The sequence below is a fragment of the Kogia breviceps genome, chromosome 6 (assembly GCF_026419965.1).
Source record: "Kogia breviceps isolate mKogBre1 chromosome 6, mKogBre1 haplotype 1, whole genome shotgun sequence".
Taxonomy (NCBI): Eukaryota; Metazoa; Chordata; class Mammalia; order Artiodactyla; family Physeteridae; genus Kogia; species Kogia breviceps.
This window is the reverse complement of record NC_081315.1, coordinates 143,409,712-143,428,163: the sequence shown is the minus strand read 5'-3', so window position 1 is coordinate 143,428,163 and position 18,452 is coordinate 143,409,712. Positions and strand designations below refer to the sequence as shown.

General features: G+C 57.4%; 1 protein-coding gene across 1 annotated transcript in view; it reads right to left on the bottom strand.

Moving 5' to 3' along the window:
* SORCS2 (sortilin related VPS10 domain containing receptor 2) overlaps nt 1-18,452 on the bottom strand; it is a 472,302-nt gene that overhangs the window by 178,760 nt on the left and 275,090 nt on the right. The window contains exon 3 of the mRNA XM_059067728.2: nt 2,113-2,212. Within this exon, the coding sequence (XP_058923711.1) occupies nt 2,113-2,212 (100 nt within the window). The remainder of the gene's footprint in view (nt 1-2,112; nt 2,213-18,452) is intronic.

Below are 18,452 nucleotides of genomic sequence, written 5' to 3'. Positions count from 1 at the left end.
CAAAGGAGGACATGGCCTTTGGGGCCGGCCCTGGAGCCACCGTCACATGTGGGCACCTGTGGGGACGTCCTCCCGGCTGGTGAGGGACAGCAGGGTCGGCTTGGAGGAAGCTTCCAGGAGCGGGCTGGCTAGACAGACAGAAATTGGAGGACGTGCAGGAGATGGGTGGCGTGACCTCCCGTGTCCACTGCTGGCTGGAGTTCGGGGGTGATGGGGGGGCCTCTGGCTTGGGTCGGCACCAGCCCGCGGCAGCCCTCCCTTGTCTTGCATCCAAATCACAGTGGCCCCGGGGAGAGAGGTGGCAGCGACAGGGAAGCAGGGTGTCTGTCCTTGCCCCTTCCAGGCAACTCAGCTCTCCTGGCCAGCGAAGGTCTCTGTGCCATGCACATGCTGCTGCACCCAGGCCTGGGCTAGGGTGCTGCCTGGGCATTTCCCCTGCTGGCCCGCCCCCAGCCCCCAAGAGAAGCCTGTGGCCCAGAGGGCGGGCACGGCGCGCGGGAAAAGCGCTGAGCTCACAGCAGAGCGAGGGCTGCATTCCAGCTCTGAGTCTTCACCAGCCCGGGCTGGGGCCGACCAGACACGGGACGAGGACAGCTCGGGGAGCACACGGGCTGAGCTGTGGGGAGTCGGGGTGGGGCGGTAGTTGGGGGGGTCATTCCTCCATACTTGCTCTCCCTCCTGCACAAGAAAACCCCTCAGCTCTGGACCCACATGAGGCTGGGGTCAAATCCAGGCCTCCCACCACCAGGCGTGTGATTAAGTGCTAAGTCTCACCTTCCTATGCCTCAGTTTTCTGCCCTGGAAAATGGGATAATAACACCTCCTTCCTCGGCCCCCGTGGGACAGAGTGAGATCGTGCACGTGAAGCCCCCGACCAGGGCCCAGCGAGACCCGGGCGCTGGCAAAACCAAACCCCTGCCTCTGTGCGTTCAGTCCCGGGTCCCCTCCGGGCAGGCACCGGCGTCCCTGCGAAGCTCCCCCCTCTCCAGCAGCCCTCCCCACCTCTGCATTCCAACTCTGTCCATCAGGAAGCTTTTACAGCAGTAAAAGTCAAGGAAGGGGGTCGGCGGAGCGGGGAGACCTGCTTTAGAAAGCTGACATCTCATTCAAAAGTGCCACCGAGATTGCCTGGACAGCCCCCGGTGAACAGCAACGCGCATCAGTCCTCACGTTCCGTAAACTCTATGAAGGGGCCTCCGTCCCCGCGGAAGTTGCCAAGTTCACACACACACCGACTCCTCTGAGGCCAAGACCTGCCGCCGGCGTGGCCAGCGAACCCTCCAGCGCCCTCCGCATCCGGCCGTCTGGCCGCGACGGCTCTCTTCCCTGCCTGCTCATGGGTCTACAGAGGTTTTCCGGGCTCTGCGCTGCGTCAGCATCCATCGGTGCCTATGGGCTGGGCTCGTAAGCAAGGGCCCGGCTCTGGGTTCTAATCCCCAATTCTCTGGGGTTACAACCCATTTCCCAGGAGGAACCTGATCTGTCCAAGTTCCTCTCTGCGACAGTGATCTACTGCCCGGCGTGGAGTCAAGTGCGCAGGATGGCTCTGCCCTGGGTGCCTCCTCTGACCTCAGTCTGGGGTCCCGAGGTGGCTAGGAGGCAACCATGGCTTTGCAAAAGGGTCTTCTCGCGGAACCCGGTGGAGGCGGCCGTAGCCTGGAAATGGCAAAGTTCCCTGACCCACAATCAGGCAGAAAGCAGAGTCAGAAGACACGCTCAGACCAAGAAAACAGAAAGTAAAGCGCAGATAAGACACCAAAGCCAAATCAAAACCAAATCAAATTAAAAACCCTGCAGGAGATCGGGACTGCTCTTCACTGCTTTCCAAGGACGCCAAACCAAAAGGAGATATTCTTTCTCCCCTCCAGAGCGGCCACCGCTGCCCCTACCCCCCTTTACCTGGATGGATGCTGGCCCAGGGCGGGGGAAAACAAACGCGCCACGACAACCTTTCTCCCAAGGCCCAGCTGCTGCTTTAAAACTTAGTTCATCCGAACGGATGAAGGCGGAAGCGGGAAGGGTGACGCAGAGAGCTGGGAGGTAAACACACCGCCCCGCCGCCAGGATGCTGGAGGAGCCAGGCAGCAGCGGCTCCCGCCGTGCAGAGCCTACCTTCCTCTTGTTGGTCGGGCAGATGTAGAAGTTGTCGATGACGGTAGTGACGCCAGGCTGAAGGGTAAGCTTGGTGTAGGATGTCCCAAAGTCCGATGACCTGGAGGACAGGAAGACAGCTGTCAGTGACAGGCCTCGCCACGTGCAGAGCTATCCGGCCTACGCGGTGGCCCCTGCCAGCGTGGGTGCGGCGCCCAGGACACCCTCGGGTGTATCCTCTCCCTTTCCCCGGAGCAGCATGCCCCAGGGGACCAGGAGGAGACTGGACACCCAAGACCAGCCCAGGTCTGGAGCTGCGAACGCCGGCCAGTCTTCCCACGAGCCACCTGCCCTGGGCGGTCCACCGTCTATGTTAGCTTTACTGTATCTGCGTCTCACTGGTCACGAAGGGTCTCATACGTACTGGTCACGTCTAGGTCCTTCCGCCTTTCTGATTCCTCGGGAGACCTGGACAGATTACGTCACTACGTCCACCTCGAAGATGACCAGAGGACCGGAGGAGGCTCGGAGGGGATACATTCTGGCCTGAAATCACTCAGCTAACAAGTGGCCGACTCAGGATGTGAGCACGGGCCCCCCACGAACAGCTGGAGTCCTGTTTGCTCTCTAGAAGTTCCCCGCTGCCCTGAGGCCTGTCTGCTTGTCTGTCTCCCTCTCTGGACCCTGAGTCCTTCCAGTGAACTGCACCCTCCGCCCCGACCACGTGCACCCACGGGGCTGCAGGGGCGGCGGCGGGTACCCAAGCCCCAAGGCTGCTGGGAGTCAGACCCCAATCCCTGTGCAGCCCAGTGGGTGTCAGCATCCGCTCGCCACAGCCGGGCCGGGGCCGGTCCCTCCCGCCCAGGGGGGTGGCCCACTTCCCTGTCTGTGAGGCAAGGGCTGCAGGAGACAGTCTCTGGGATCTAACCGCCGCCCAGAGCGGCCGCAGCAGTGAGAGCTTGCTGCAATTTCACAGCAAGCAACACATCGGGGCATGGGATTAATTCCGGGCTGAAGTCAGCACCCTCCGCTGAGCTCAGCTCAGTGACCCTGGGCCCAGCACTCCTTGGGACCAGCTGGTGAAAGCGTGCTGTGGCCGCAGAGAGCTGGAGACACGGTCAGGCCCAGGCCGCACTTTGCCTCCAGTCCTTAACCCAACGTGTGTTATTGCAGAGACCTCAGCTTCTCCCAGGGTGTCCTGTCTTCTGACCCATCGGGAGACTCACCCCAAGGCGAGGACGGGGCCAGGAACGGGAGCCCAAGGCTACGGAGGCCTGCCGTGCTGGGCCCTCGGGCCCGTCCGTCTTTCTGACCACCACTGAGACCAGCCTGCATGGAGCTGAGCTCCAGGGCCAAGGGCGGCCGATCCCAGCTGATGGGAGGTGGGGGGGGGCGGGGCAGTCACCTGGGGTCCTGTCCTCGGACTCTAGCACCGCGTGGAGCCCGGCCCAAGCAGCCCCTTCCCCTCTCTGGGCCCACGGAGGGGCTGGGCCGGGCTGTGAGTGTCAGACTTGCCCAGTGTAGCCTGGGCTCCTGGGGGAGGCCTGGAGCTGCTCGGCGTCAACACCACACCCCACTGGCAGCCTTTCAATTCCATCCCATAGTACAGCCTCAGCACCTTCTACAGGGATGCACTTCCTCCTACTTCCTCCCCCGGCCTCCGTTTCGCGGAGGCTCCAGGAAGATGGGCTGTGTCTGTGGCCTTCGTGCTCAGCGGCCCCGTGTCCCTGGAAGTCCTCAGGCCCCAGGGTCCCTCCTAGGCCAGGACAGAAGGCAGCCCCTGCCCTCTGACTCCCAGGGAACTCCAGCAGGGGCCGCCCCGCCGGACCCCCAGCAGGGTCCCCTGGCCTCCCCAGGGAGGGCCGGCTGGAGAGGACAAAGCAGCCCCACTGGAGGTGTAACTGGGGAAGCACTGGCTCTCAAAACCTCTGAGCATTGATTTTCTTTGGGAAGGAGGGAGTCGGAAGCCCATTAGCAGAGGACTGATCCAGAGACCCAGGAAACTCCAGAACCGCCCCCGCCCCCGACACCAATAGCTGTGCTTAGGAGCTTGACGCCTGGTAACCTCTGAGCCTCCTGGTCCCTCACCTCCACCCCAACAAGCATCTCTGAGGCCTGCGACTGACTCTGCCTTCCAGACACCGGGCAGCCCACGCCTTCCCTCCACCCTGACCCCCACCTGCCCCGGCCCGGTGGGGCCCGCGGAGGAGGGTGATAATAGATAAGCAAAAATATAGCCGCATCAAAGGAGATAAGGCCCTGGAAGAAGAATAAACAGGGTAGGGGGATGGAGGGGGCAGTGCATTGCTGTCTCAGAGAGCATGGCCAGGAAGGGCTCTCAGACCGGTGATGCCTGGGCTGAGACGGGAAGGCAGAAAGAGGAAGTGCTATGTGTCTGGCTGCGGGAAAGCCACCTGTGCTGGGTTAAGTAATGTCTCCCCCAGATTTATGTCTACCCAGAACCCGTGAATGTGACCTTTATTTGCAAAGAGGGTCTTTGCAGATGGAATTAAGTTAAGATGAGGTCGTACTAGAGTAGGATGGGCCGCAATCCAATGACTGGTGTCATTCAAAGAAGGCAATGTGGGCAGAGACACACAGACACACGGGGAGAACGTCCTGCGGCCGTGGAGACAGGCAAGGATACCGAGGATCGCCAGCTACCCCCAGAAGACTGGAGAGGGGCATGGAGCAGATTTCCCCTAGATCCTCCGGAAGGAACCAACCCTGCCGACACCTGGATCCCCGACTTCCAGCCTCTAGACTGCAGACAATAATTTCCATTGTCTAAAGGCAGCCAGTGTGTGGTACTTTGTACGGCAGCCCGAGGAACTAGTACAGCATCGCAGGTAGAGGGGAGGGCGGGTACAAAGGCCCTGAGGACAGGGGCCCCTCTCCCTTCTCTCTGGACAGGGAAGGAGGGATCTGTTTAAAGCAAAGTGCTGCCTCTGCATCACCAGCTACGGCAGCGTCAGAAACACCTCACTCCGCTGGACAATGCAAATCCATTTCCCCAGATAGCCATTCGCCCCAAGTTCCAGGCCACCTGCCAGAGACTGGGACATCAGTTCATTCATTCATTCACTCTTTCATTCAACATTTGTTCAGCTCTTTTATGCTTTAAGCATCACACTGGGACTGGGAATTCAGATTTCTTTATTTGTTCAAATTCATTCCTGCCACATATGTTTATTGAGTACCTACTATGTCCCAGTCACTTCATCCCCTGGTGAGTAGGACAGACACTGTGGGACAGAGAGAGCAGACAGACGGACACATCCAGAGAAACTTGGGAGACTCTAAGGGGGACTTCACACGGCCCGGGGCCAGGGGCCACCCTTGGCCGCCCCGCCCCCACTGCCCCCACCGCCCAGCTAATCCATCTCGCTGACTCTTCCTCCTAAATCATTTACGTTGCATCCCAACACCTCCTTGGCCCCATCCCAGGCCCTCTTCATCTCCCACCGTCCTTGAGGGGGTCCTGGTGGACGACAGGCTCCGAGGAGAGGGAGGCGGACGCTGGCTGGGGGGCCGTCACCAAAGAGGGGACTGTAGAGTTTCCAGTGGGTGCTGGAACAAATTACCACAAACTCAGCGACTTAAAAGAAGGCACATGCATTATCGTACAGTTCTGGCGGTCAGAAGCCCGTAATGGTCTTATGCGCTAAAATCAAGGCCTCTGCACCTTTTGGAAGCTTCAGGGGAAAATCCGTTTCCTTGCCTTTTCCAGCTTCCAGAGGCGCCTGCGTTCTGTGCCTTGTGGCCCTTCCTCCACCTTCGAAGCAAACCCTCCAGCCTCTGCTTCCACGGCCACATCTCTCACCTGTAGCCAAATCTCCCTTGGACTCCTCCTGTGAGGACCCTTGTGATCTCACAGGGCCCACGGGGCTAATCTGGCATCATCTTCCCATTGCCCCATCTTTTTTTTTTTGGCCTCGCCGCGCACGTTGCGGGATCTTAATTCCCCGAGGGCCACGGCAGTGAAAGTGCGGAGTCCTAAGCCCTGGACCGCCAGGGAACTCCCTCCCAATCTCCCCATCTTAATCACACCTGCAAAGTCCCCTTTGCCACGTGACGTATTCACAGGCTCCAGGGATTAGGCTGTGATGTCTTTGGGGGGGTATTACTCCTCCTTCCACAGGTGGGCATTGGAGCCAGGTCTAAGGTAGGGGCTTCGGAGCAGGGTCGGGGGCAGGAGGGGCTACAGTGAATTGTGAGAGAGATGACAGGGCCAGAGGCTGACAAGGTGGACAAGGGCAGGTGTGAACGACCCCAGATGCCACAGAGAGCTCTGGACCTGCTCTGGGTTACAGCCCCTGCTAGTAGATAAAAAAGAATGCAAACTATTTTGGACTTCCCTGGTGGTGCAGTGGTTAGGAATCCACCTGCCAATGCAGGGGACACGGGTTCGAGCCCTGGTCGGGGAAGATCCTACAGGCTGCGGAGCAACTAAGCCCACGCGCCACAACTACCGAACCTGCGTGCCACAACTACCGAGCCCATGTGCCACAACTACTGAGCCTGCATGCCACAAGTACTGAAGCCCAAGCGCCTAGAGCCCGTGCTCCGCAACAAGAGAAGCCACCGCAATGAGAAGCCCACGCACTGCGACAAAGAGTAGCCCCCGCTGGCCGCAACTAGAGAAAAGCCCATGTGCAGCGACGAATACCCAAGAGCCAAAATTAAATAAATTTTTTTAAAAGAAGAATGTAAACTATTTCATTATAATGTTATATTGATTACATGTTGACATAATATTGTCATAATATAGGATAATATAATATAGGATGGTCAATTCATTCAAGAAAATTCCGTGACGCGGCTTGACATTCTGAGTGTGAAACGGGGAGTCGGGTGCCAGCCAGGTGGGTGAGCCGAGGGAAGGGGTCCAGCCTGCCCTCAAAGGGGTGCGATGGCAGGAGTGGGGCGACGCCAGGCAAGTTGCCCCGAGGATCTGAGAGCGCGGTCTCCCTGCAACGGGAAAGGCCTCTTGGGGGCATTAACAGACACAGGGGCTCACGCGCTCTGGACACCAGGCCAAGGGTGGAGCTCGGCCTCCCAGGAACAGGATGATAGCGTCGACCAGGAGCACGCCGTCCCATTTGACAGGTGAGGAAACTGAGGCTCAAGCCGTATCACCTGCCTTGCTCAGGGTCACACGGCAACGACAGGAACCTCAGTTTAAGCCCAAGCTGTTGGCTCGAGTCTGCCTTCTCTGCTGTACCCCAGGCCGTCCCCCGGGCGTGCACTCCTGTCCCTGGGGATGCTCACAGGGCCGGCACCCACCCTGCGCGTCTGGACTTTCTGACTCTATATTTCTTCCTCTCGCAGAGCCTGGCGGGTGATGCTCTCTGCCGTGTCAGCATTTGCACACTGACCACAGCCCTTCCCTGCTCAGTAGCCCTGTTAGTATTACCTGTGGGTTTTCTCCCTGGCTTAGGGCTTCTCCTTAACTCAAGCCCAGTCTTTTTTTAAAAAAAATTATTTTATTCAAGTATTGTTGATTTACAATGTTGTGTTAATTTCTGCTATAGAGTAAAGTGATTCAGTTATGCATATGTATACATTCTTTTTCATATTCTTTTCCATTTTGGTTTATCACGGGATATTGAATATATTTCTCTGTGCTCTCCAGTAGGAACTTGTTGTTTATCCTTCCCATATATAATAGTTTACATCTGCTCATCCAAAACTCCCCCTCCATCCCTCCCCCAACCCCCTTCCCCCTTGGCAACCACAAGTCTGTTCCGGGAGTCTGTTTCTGTTTCATAGGTAGGTTCATTTGTGTCATATTTTAGATTCCACATGTAAGTGATATCATATGATATTTGTCTTTCTCTGTCTGACTTACTTCGCTTACTGTGATCATCTCTAGGTCCATCCACGTTGCTGCAAATGGCATCATTTCATTCTTTTTCGTGCCTGCGTAGTATTCCACTGCATATACGTACCACATCTTCTTTATCCAGTCATCTGTCGATGGCCATTGAGGTCGTTTCCACGTCTTGAACCCAGGTCCCGTCCTGAAAGAGCCCAGGCAGTGCTGTGTGCTGGCCCAGAGGAGCGCACCCTAGCAGGGGCCCCAGGCCTCCCGTGCTGGAACTCACAGTCACGTGCCAGTGCCCAACCAGCCCTTCCACAGGTGGTTTCTAGCCCCCCTGCCATGTCTCTGCTGGCGCTCTGTGCCCACACGCGTTAGGTGCTGTGAAGTCAGTGGATCTGTCCAGAATGAAGCTGGGCTGGGCAGGGCCTGCTCCCAGGGACGGCCTCAGTACCCCTGCCTGCAGCTCCACCAACGACTCAGGGATGGACATTGGCGCAGAGCCAGGGGCCAGGCCACCCCGCAAGGCTGCTGCTAGGACGCTCTGCTCAAGCTGGCTCCCAGCCAGCTGCATCTCCTTGCTCCACAGTAAGGGTCGCCTCCCCTTCAATGAACCCCTGATAAGAGTGATTCCCTCAGCTCAAGAATGCCTTCCCACACACCTTTCCCCAGCGCCTGTTCCGTGCCGGGCTTGTGCCAAGCGCGGAGTGCAGAGTGGATGGGCGGGTGTTTCTGCGGCCGGTGCCGCCGGTGCCACTGTACTTCCTGTTCAGATCCTGAAACAATTCCACACCCATCGGTCAGCAGACACTGCCCGTACCCCTCCTCCTGGATGCTGCCCCTGCCGAGAGCTTCTCACAGACCGGGAGGAAAGGGCTTACACCCAGCTTAGCAGGGGGCCACCAGGAGCCTGCTCTGGGCTGTGCCAGCGCCCACACTGACGGGGCAATGCTCCTGCCACATCTGGCGAGGAGCAGGGCAGGGCAGCCGCCTCTGGGGAGCCCCAGGTCCTGGGGGCGGGGCTGAGGCGCAAGAAAAGGACCTTGGATATGCAGCCAAAGAGGAGGTCAGAGCCCAGAAACTGCCAAGAGCTCTCAAAGGCTGGGGGAGGTGCCAGGAGCTCCCAGGGAAACTGGGGAGGGAGCTAGATGCTCCCAGGGAGCCTGGCGAAGGCTCTGTATGTGCCTGGGGGTGTGGGGACGGCCTGGCGGAGGAGCTGGCAGGAACTGAGAAGGGAAGGGGAGGAAGAGGGTACTGGACAGAGGGCTGGGAGTGTTTCCCGAAGCGCCCCCCGACAATCAGCCTCAAGTGCTGCTGCGGAGGCTGGCTGCTCCGTGCAGCTGCAATGAAGCAATGAGGGCCCAAGTCCCAGGCAGAGTCTATGGCGTAGCCAAGGTCCAGAGCCCGGAGGAAACACAAATAACGCACGGGGACCTCAGCGCCGACCAGGCGGCCGGGGCCGAGGCTGCTCCAGGGCCAGGATAAAGACGCTGGGTGGGTGACCTCATCTAATCTCCATTCCAACCAACGACTCTCAAGGCACAGATGAAGAAACTGAGATGCAAAGCAGACGTAGTCTCTTGCTCGGCTCATAAGGGACAAAGTGGGACTGTGTCCTACTCGGGTTCTGGGCACCTTCTACCAGCTTCCAGCTCTATGAATGGTTCTGTTGGTTTTATTTCCGGAGGTTTTAAGATGACCCGAAGTGGGACCTTTGCCATGGCTCCTTTCCCAACTGGTGGGGTCTTTAGAACTGGGCTGCAACCATCGGGATTAAATGAGGCCCTGTGTCCCCGGAAGTGTCCCTGGGCACTGTCCTGGGGTGGGCAGGGCTCACCTGGCACAGCCAGGGCTGCTCACCTTGACACACAGGCCTCATCAAACCCCAGCAGATGTCCCCGCTTTTACAGCCGCTCTGCAGGCCTGCAGCCAGGCACACCTGCAAAGGCCAAGGCCGGTCTGGAGACCCTGACGCAGAGGGGGCGGGGAGGGGCTGGGAGAGCAGTGTTTGTCGCTTTGGATTTTGTCGGGAAGGACACGCAAGCACGTCCTACAAACGGGACAGGCCGGTTGCTACCCAGGAACAGGCCCTGCCGTGTCCAGCTTCTTTCTTCCCCTGCTACCCAGGGAGAAGTGCACTGATGCAAATGATCTCCCAGGGAACCCGCCTATTTGGGAGGATGCCAGGCCCCTCTAAAGCCCAGAAGGGTCATTTCAAATAGGAAGCACTCAAATATAATGAGACAAATCATAACACGGAATGACCTGCTGCAGACCAGATAACGCAGCTCCGAAGAGCTTTCCCAATCCAGCAGCTGCCTCAGTGTGGAACTGGGGGTGCAGCTAGGAACTCCCAGCAGGAGTGGGTAGGGCGGAGGAGCTGGAAGAAAGCTCAAGGCGGGGGAGTGGGAGCCACACAATCTGGAAGCGAGGCTTAGCATCAAAGCCGGTTGGGGGCGGGGCTGGGTTACGCTTCCCTTGCGAAGTGGCATCTATCCTGAGGAAAATTCCTAAAATTTAGCAATCCGCACCCAATAAAACTTCCTTCCCTCATATGCTGATACACCCTCCACTCTTCTTGGAATCATTTAAAAAATAATAGAATAAGAACAACATAAGGCAGCTACAACAATAATAAGAAAAGAAGTTTCTATTTCAACCATCAGCTGGGTCCCGTTATCCCTCTGTACCTGTCCAGCCCTTGTCCACAGGTGAACATGTTTCTAGTACGGCCATTACAACATGAGCCCAAATTTTGGTCTGATTTTATAACTAAACGGTTAGCGTTTCCTGCCTGCTGTGATTAAATACTCCATCCAGTGCGTGTGACATTACTGACAGGCCATTGGTTAGGATGAACTTTTTTAAAGCCTCTCTAAAAATACTGACAGCCTACTATGTGCTGTGCATCTTGGAAACCGACTTCTTTGTATTCTCCTATTATTTCTATTGCAAGCCCCTCTGCCCTTTAGAAAAATTTGCATTGCTTTAACACATCCTGGATTGCTCCCTAGGATCAAGTCCCAGGAGTGGGGCTCAAAAGTGTATTCTTAGATCCAAGAAACTCTTACAAGTCAATATTTTAAAAACAAGGGTCCTCATTTATTCTTAGGGGGTCCTGGCATAAAATGGTACCATTTTTATATGCCAATTCCCGAGTTATAGAATCTGACACTCTAAATTGATTTTTTGAGTAACTGTTGACTCTATCCAGTTTCTATTAAAGGCAGCGCAAATGATATACTGAACATTTTTAAAGAGGAAAAAGAATGTAAAGAGACATTAGCAGATGAGATATGGGCAATCTGGAAGGAAATTCTATTTTTAAATGTTCAGAGGGATATTTCAATACAAAGTCCAAAAACTAAGCAGGAAATAAGACAGGTTGAACACCACTCCCGATCTCAGGAAACATCAAAGAAATGCTGTAGGTCATGAAATCGGGGGCATTTGACTGACGCTTGTTAACGGCAAAAAGATCATGGAATACAAAACAAAGGTTGATTCAATGACAAAACTGAATAGTTAAGTCAGTAACCTACAGATTTCCATTTCCAAACTGTGTCCTTAAAGACACACTCTGCCACAGCTGCCCCTGGGTTTCGGCAGGCCCTTGGCCTCTCCTTCCTCAGCAGGCGGCCCCTTGACCAGATCTGGGTCGAAGTTTTGAGATCTGGGCTTGCAGATGCCCCCATCCTTTTCTAATCCTGGACCTTGGACAAGTCAACCAACATCTCTGAGACTTAACTTGCTTGTGATATCAGGTGGCAGTAATAAGAATAATGGTAATCATCATTAATTAATACTCATCAATAATTATTCCCCCATACGTCAAGTACCAGGCTGAGTGCTCTGGATGGACCAGCTCTCTTAATCTTCCCAAACCCTCTACACGGTAAGGATGAGGCACCATCCCATCTTCCAGAGGAGGAGACTGAGGCACAGAGAGGTGAAGTAGTAAGTGGCAGAGCTGAGTTTGAACCCCAGCGGTCTGGCCCTGAGCCCATGAACTTCAACCCCACCACATGTAGCCCCCCAGTCCTCATCAGGAACCGCTTTCCAGAAGGGAGGGTGTGAAAGGAGAGGCCTCTCCAACCTGCACCTGCACACGTGGCTGTAGATGGGGCAGTCGACCAGGGAGACGGAAGCACCCAGAGGAGGAGGTGGACGCTCCTTGTGAATCGGGAATTTCCCCTTCCTGGTCCGGCTGGGGGCAGGAGGTGAGCCTGGCCCAGCTGCATCGGGGGCGGGGGGCACGCCGTCTCCCCAGGAAGCACCCTGCCCTCCCACTCACGCAGTCCTGCGGGGGCCCTGTGTGCGTCAACCGTAGACAAGGACAGGGCCCCCCACGGAGGGTAAGAAGCACCTCTGTGTTCACACCCGCATGGCCTGTGTCTTCCCAGCTGAAAGGACCTGCAGACGTGCCAGCCGGAGGCCCACAGTGTGCTCTCTGTCCCTCCAACCTGCGCTACTTTCCTCTTCTCCCAAATCATGCACATCACCCTCTGAGCAACCGCCAGCGTGTCCCTAGCGCCTTCAGGGGGGAGCCGGAGTCCCTAACAATAGCAGGCCCTGGAAATGCACATGGAGTGGGCGCTGTCAGCCACCCATCCTGCACAGGAGGAAAGCGGGGCTCAGAGAGGAGACCCTTACTCCTGGCAGGGCCTTCGGCAGGGGAAGAGAGAGCACGTGAAGCCCCTGGACCCTCGCTTCCCTCCCACGCGGGTCCCCTCCCTGCTCCTCTGCACGCCCACAGCCCCCGTGACACCTGCTCCGCCACACAGGCACTTCCTGTTCCCTTGATCCACCTGAATGTTCCTTAATGGCCAGGGCAGTATCTGGCCAGCTCTCTGGCCCAAGCCCCCGCATGGAGTGAATGCCAGTAAACGTTGGTGGGACGAGTGCATAAATGAATGAATGAGCGAATGAATGAATGACACAGTTCTCAACCAGACGCCATCAGAGTTATTGCCGACGCCCCACATAAGCTCTCAGCACCCAACCCCACTGTAGGAGCCAAGAGGGTCCCCAAAACCTCTGGGCCTCCGACTACACCCATCCCATGAATACGACACAGGCCCAGAGAAGAGCAGTCACTTGTTCAAGTTCACACAGCAGCTGAGCAGCCAAGGGGGTGACTCTGACTGACGTCTCCTGGCCCCAAGGTCAGTGTTTCTTTTTTTTAATGTTTATTTATTTATTCATTTGGCTGCGCCGTGTCTTAGTTGCGGCACGCGGGATCTTCAGTTGCGTCATGCGAACTCTTAGTTGCAGCATGCGGGATCCAACTCCCTGACCAGGGATCAGACCCAGGCCCCCTGCGTTGGGAGCGCGGAGTCTTAGCCGCTGGACCACCAGGGAGGTCCCCGCCAAGGTCAGCCAAGACTCCAGGCTGTCTTGGGCAGACAGCTACAGGGCGGATGTTAGACTCGCTCCCCACTGCTGCTTACAGTCAAGAGGACAAGACGGACCCACCCCCTCGCACCATCCAACTCCAGAGGCTTCTTCAAAATACATCAGGTGAGCGATCTGGAAGCAAAGCGCAAGCGGTTTGCAGCAGCGCGTCTGTCCCTGCAGCCCCGGGGAGTCGGCAGGACAGACAGGCATCAAGACATCCTCCTCTGAATGTGCAGAGGAGACAGCTCCGTGTCCAGCGGGCAAATGCCCGGGCCTGCGCGCCAGGTGCCCTGGGAGAGGGTGTGCCGGGGCCACAGCAACAGCCTGAGAAGGTGAGGAGCTCGGCCAAGGCCGTGCAGCAGAGCGGGCCCTGCAGAGCTCCCCACCCCATCCAGGCACTTTCCTGGCTGAGCGGGCGGCCAGCCCAGGAGTGGGCCACATCTTCCCCAGGGCCAATCTCCTGCAGGTACCTCCATGGTTAAAGCACCGTTTGAAGAGAGCACCCACGGTCCACGTCATGCTAACGTGGAAGGGGCGTGGCGACAGGCTGTATGACCTGGAGCTGGTCACGGGAGTTTCTGGACCTTGGGGGTCCCTTCTGTACAATGGGGACATGCCTTCCACCCCAGGGTCATCACAAGGGTTAAAGGCAGTGACAAACCCGAACCTCCCAACACAGTAACTGGCCCGGGAGCGGAGGGTGTGTGACGACGGTGCAGGAAGCGGTTAACCCCGCAGGTCTGGGGCGTCCAAACGCCGCACATCCCCAAGAAAAGTTTGGCCCTTGACTGGCACCTCTAAGCCTGTTAAGAGTGCCTCTGTGTCCTGAGGCCTTGGGCCGGCCACTTAGTCTATGCTCCTAATATGATTCCCGGTGGGGTCTTGGGTCAGCGGGTCTCAGCTTTACCTCTGGAGGGGCTGGAGACTAGGGCCAGCCACAAGGCTACGTGACCGACCCCCAGTAAAAACTCCGGACGCCAAGACTCGGGAGAGTTTCCCCGGTTGGGGTCCTTCCTATGTGCTGTCACATGTCATTGCTCAGAGAATGAAGCCCGGTCCATATGGCCCAGGCGATGCGACCAGGGCGTTTGCACGTGCTGCTCCCGTCCCCGATGGCCACGGGGACTGACTCCTCACTGCCTTCCAGGCCCGGCTCAAATGTTACCTCAGCGAGGAGAACGCCCTGCTCCTCCCACCCCAGTAACTCTCCCGCTTGGCTTTTGTCCACGGTGCATATTGCTACCTGACACTGCACATGAGTCTCGCTGATTCACTGTCTGTCTCCCTTTAGGACATCAGCTCCCGGGAGGAGAGTGCTGCTGTCTGGTTTCCCTCCAGCCTGGGAAGCTGCAGCAACATCTCCCTGCCCTAGGGGCCCCATCACCGATGCTGTCTTGGCGTTTTATTTCATGTGTGATCCAGGGTCGAGTTTTGTTTTCCCCCAATGGCTGCTGCACTTACTGAAAATCCTCTGTCCCTCCCTGCCCTGTGTAGCAACCTTGCTTGTAAGTCAGGGCTGGTCTGAGCTCACTCCGGGCCCGTGGAGCCGCCGGCCCCAGGTTTGCCGCCTGTGGGTCTGTCCCCCAGCTCCTGTGACCCTGTGAAAGCTGCGAGACCATGGCCCTCACCTCTGTGTCCCCTGCTCCCAGCTGAGCAGACAGTGGAAGTTTGCTGAAGTGAATGAAGGATGCCCAAACTATTTCCATCATGGCACCAGATGACAGTACAAGTGCAGCAAGGAGCCGGCAGCGTCCCCCCTCCCTCAGGCCCTCTCTCTGCAGAGGGGCCCCCTTGTTCCACCTCCGCCCACGGGCGCCCTGTAATAACTCAAGGCACTCGCTTCTCCAGGCAAGGAAACCAAAGTGGGTGGAAATTGGCAAAAAGAATTTCTCCAATTCCTAAGAATCCCATTTGACAGTTAAATAATGACAAGATGCCTTTAAGTGCTTGAAAATTTTGAGCTAAGCCATTCTCGGGGAAGGTGCGTCATCCAGCAAGAATTGATGGTCTGCAGGAGGGGCGGGCGGGGAGGGAAGGCTGGGATCGGGGCGTAGGTCAGCCTGGGATCCGGCTCCCCACAAGCACACGGGAGTCACCCGGACCCGGGAATCCCACCCCACCCGCAGGACCTGCCGCCCCTGCACTGCACCGCCCTGGCTGCCTGCCAGCCTCTCTGTGCCCAGGGGCGCTAGCCAGACATGGTCCCTGGCTCTGGCCAAGGTCCCGGCAGACTCCCTAAACTCCAAGCCCTGTGAATGGAGAATGTGGCCCTTCATCCGCGCCTCACTCCTAGAACCAGGCTGAAACTGGGTTCCCCCTTCCAGGGGAGCTTCTGCTAGCAGTGCCATCTCAGTGGGGTGGGGTGTGAGGGCTTCTGCCGCTGGGGCTGGAACTCCCGCTCGTCCACAGCAAAACTATTTTTAAAAGTCACGCAACTTACACCTGTGTGCATGTCCTACTTTTTCAAAGTGCCCTCCTGCATTGTGACCACATAGGGCCCCATTGTAGACACTAGAAAATCAAAATCAGAGAGGTTAAGTCACTTGCTCAGAAACACACAGCGAGCAGGTGGAGAGGCAGGGTGGACCCAGGCCTGTCGCATCCTACAGCCCTCGACCTTCCCCTTCTGCCTGCAGAGAAAGCAGCGGCTGTGGCCCTCTGAGCACCCCTGTGTTCCGGAAACAGTGCCGCGGGCTTTACCTGCAGACTCTCATCTCACCTTGCAGCCCGGAGGGAGGTGTGAGAATCTGCCATGAAAAAGGAAGAAACAAAACAGAGGTTCTGGGGCCAGAAGCAGCGTGGCCAAGGCCCCATGGTCACTGACGGCCTCTGGGACAAGCTCCGCTTCGGAAGAAAAGCTCCCACCACCTGGGGTTCCGGCCTTGTACAGATGCAGGGCTGCGACTCACAGGACAGCCACACCTGCCTGTGCCCATCGACAGAGGGTGCACTCCTCCCACGGTAACACGGAAAAGGAGGTGAGCATGGGCCTGAGCGGGTCCTGGGGGGCAGGGAGAGGGAGGGAGGGAGCCAATTTTCTCTCACGTTCTGCCCTTAAAAAGCCTGGGGGGTAAGGTAGATGGTGGTAAGGATGGAGTCTGAGGGGCAGAGTTCTGGAGAGGGACCAAACCCGTGGATCCATGCTGTAGACCAGTGAGCCAGGCCGCATGGTATTCTGGGTTTGCCTTTAGGTGGACACCCCCAGCCCTCTAGGGACACTTCCCATCTGCTTCCCTTAATGACTGTCCATCCATTCATCCTCCTATCCATCCATCCACCCATCCACCCATCCATCCACCCATCCATCCACCCACCCATCCACCCATCCATCCACCCACCCATCCACCCATCCACCCACCCATCCACACATCCACCCACCCATCCACCCATCCATCCACCCATCCATCCACCCATCCATCCACCCATCCACACATCCATCCATCCATCCATCAATCCATCCACCCATCCATCCTTCCACCCATCTACCCACCCACCCACCCACCCATCCATCCATCCACCCATCCATACGTCCACCCATCTACCCATCCATCCATCTATCCATCCATCCATTCACCCATCTACCCATCCACCCACCCATCCATCCATCCACCATCCATCCATCCTTCCACCCATCTACCCACCCACCCACCCACCCATCCATCCATCCACCCATCCATACGTCCACGCATCTACCCATCCATCCATCTATCCATCCATCCATCCACCCATCCATCCACCCATCCATCCACCCACCCACCCACCCATCCACCCACCCATCCACCCATCCATCCACCCACCCATCCACCCATCCATCCATGCATCCACCCATCCACCCATCCACCCACCCATCCACCCATCCATCCACCCACCCATCCACCCATCCACCCATCCATCCATCCATCCACCCATCCATCAAACCATCCACCCATCCATCCATCCAGCCATCCATCAACCCATCCACCGATCCATCCACGCATCCACCCATCTATCCATCCACCCATCCATCCACCCATCTACCCATCCACCCAACCATCCACACATCTACCCATCCAACCACACATCCATCCATCCATCCATCCACCCATCCACCCATCCATCCACCCATCTATCCATCCACCCATCCACCCATCCACCCATCCATCCACCCATCCACCCATCCACCCACGCATCCACCCATCTATCCATCCACCCATCTACCCATCCAACCACACATCCATCCATCCATCCACCCACCCATCCACCCATCCATCCATCCACCCACCCACCCACCCATCCATCCATCCTTCCATCCTTCTGTCTGCCACCCACCTCTCCATCTACTCTTCCTTACTTCCTCCCTCCTCCCTCATTCCCTCCCTCCCCCCTCCCTGCCCCCCTCCCCCAGCTCACACACCACACATTACTGGGTCCCTGCCCTGTGCTTGGGCCCAGGCTGGGCTTTCAGATGGGGACACCGAGCTGCCCTGGAGAGGCTCTTCCTCCAGGAGCATGAGGGGCGTCTGACTGGTGACTGAGGGAGCCTTCAGGCTGCTCTCCCAGTCACCGCCTGCCTGAAAGGGCATCACTGTGCTCGTGTACTCCATCATTGTGTCCCCTGTATCCCAGGACCTGCTCCTGGACTGACTCCAGAATGTGACTCCACTTTTCTATTTTAAAGGAACCAATTTGCCACCCATGGTGCCCTTTGGAGGGAGGGCGTGAGTGAACCTGAGGGGCCCACACTGATGCCCCGGTGGGGGACATCACGTATCTTCAACAACAGTGTGCCACCTCCCAGGACCTGCTAAAGAAGAATGTGTGTGATTTGGGCCCGGGGTGATGTCAGTTCTGTTTTCCTCCCCATTAAGGAGACTTTCTCCTGAGGACAGTTTCTTAACCTGGAAACGGGCCAGGCCAAAGCTCGTCTGAATTTTCTGCTTCTGAGTGTCTGGGGGAGCGGCCAACAGCTGACTCTGGAATACCAGACACAGTGAAGGAGAGGCGCTGGTTTTTCAGCGCCGTGAAGAAACAGCCGCTCTGGCCTTTGCCTGGCCCCGTTGGCTCATACCTCCCAGCCCCCAGGGGTACCTCCAGCCTTCACCTGGTGCGCCTGGACCGTGTCTGCAGAGACTCCCCAGAGCCCGCCTCCCTGTCTGTCTCTCTG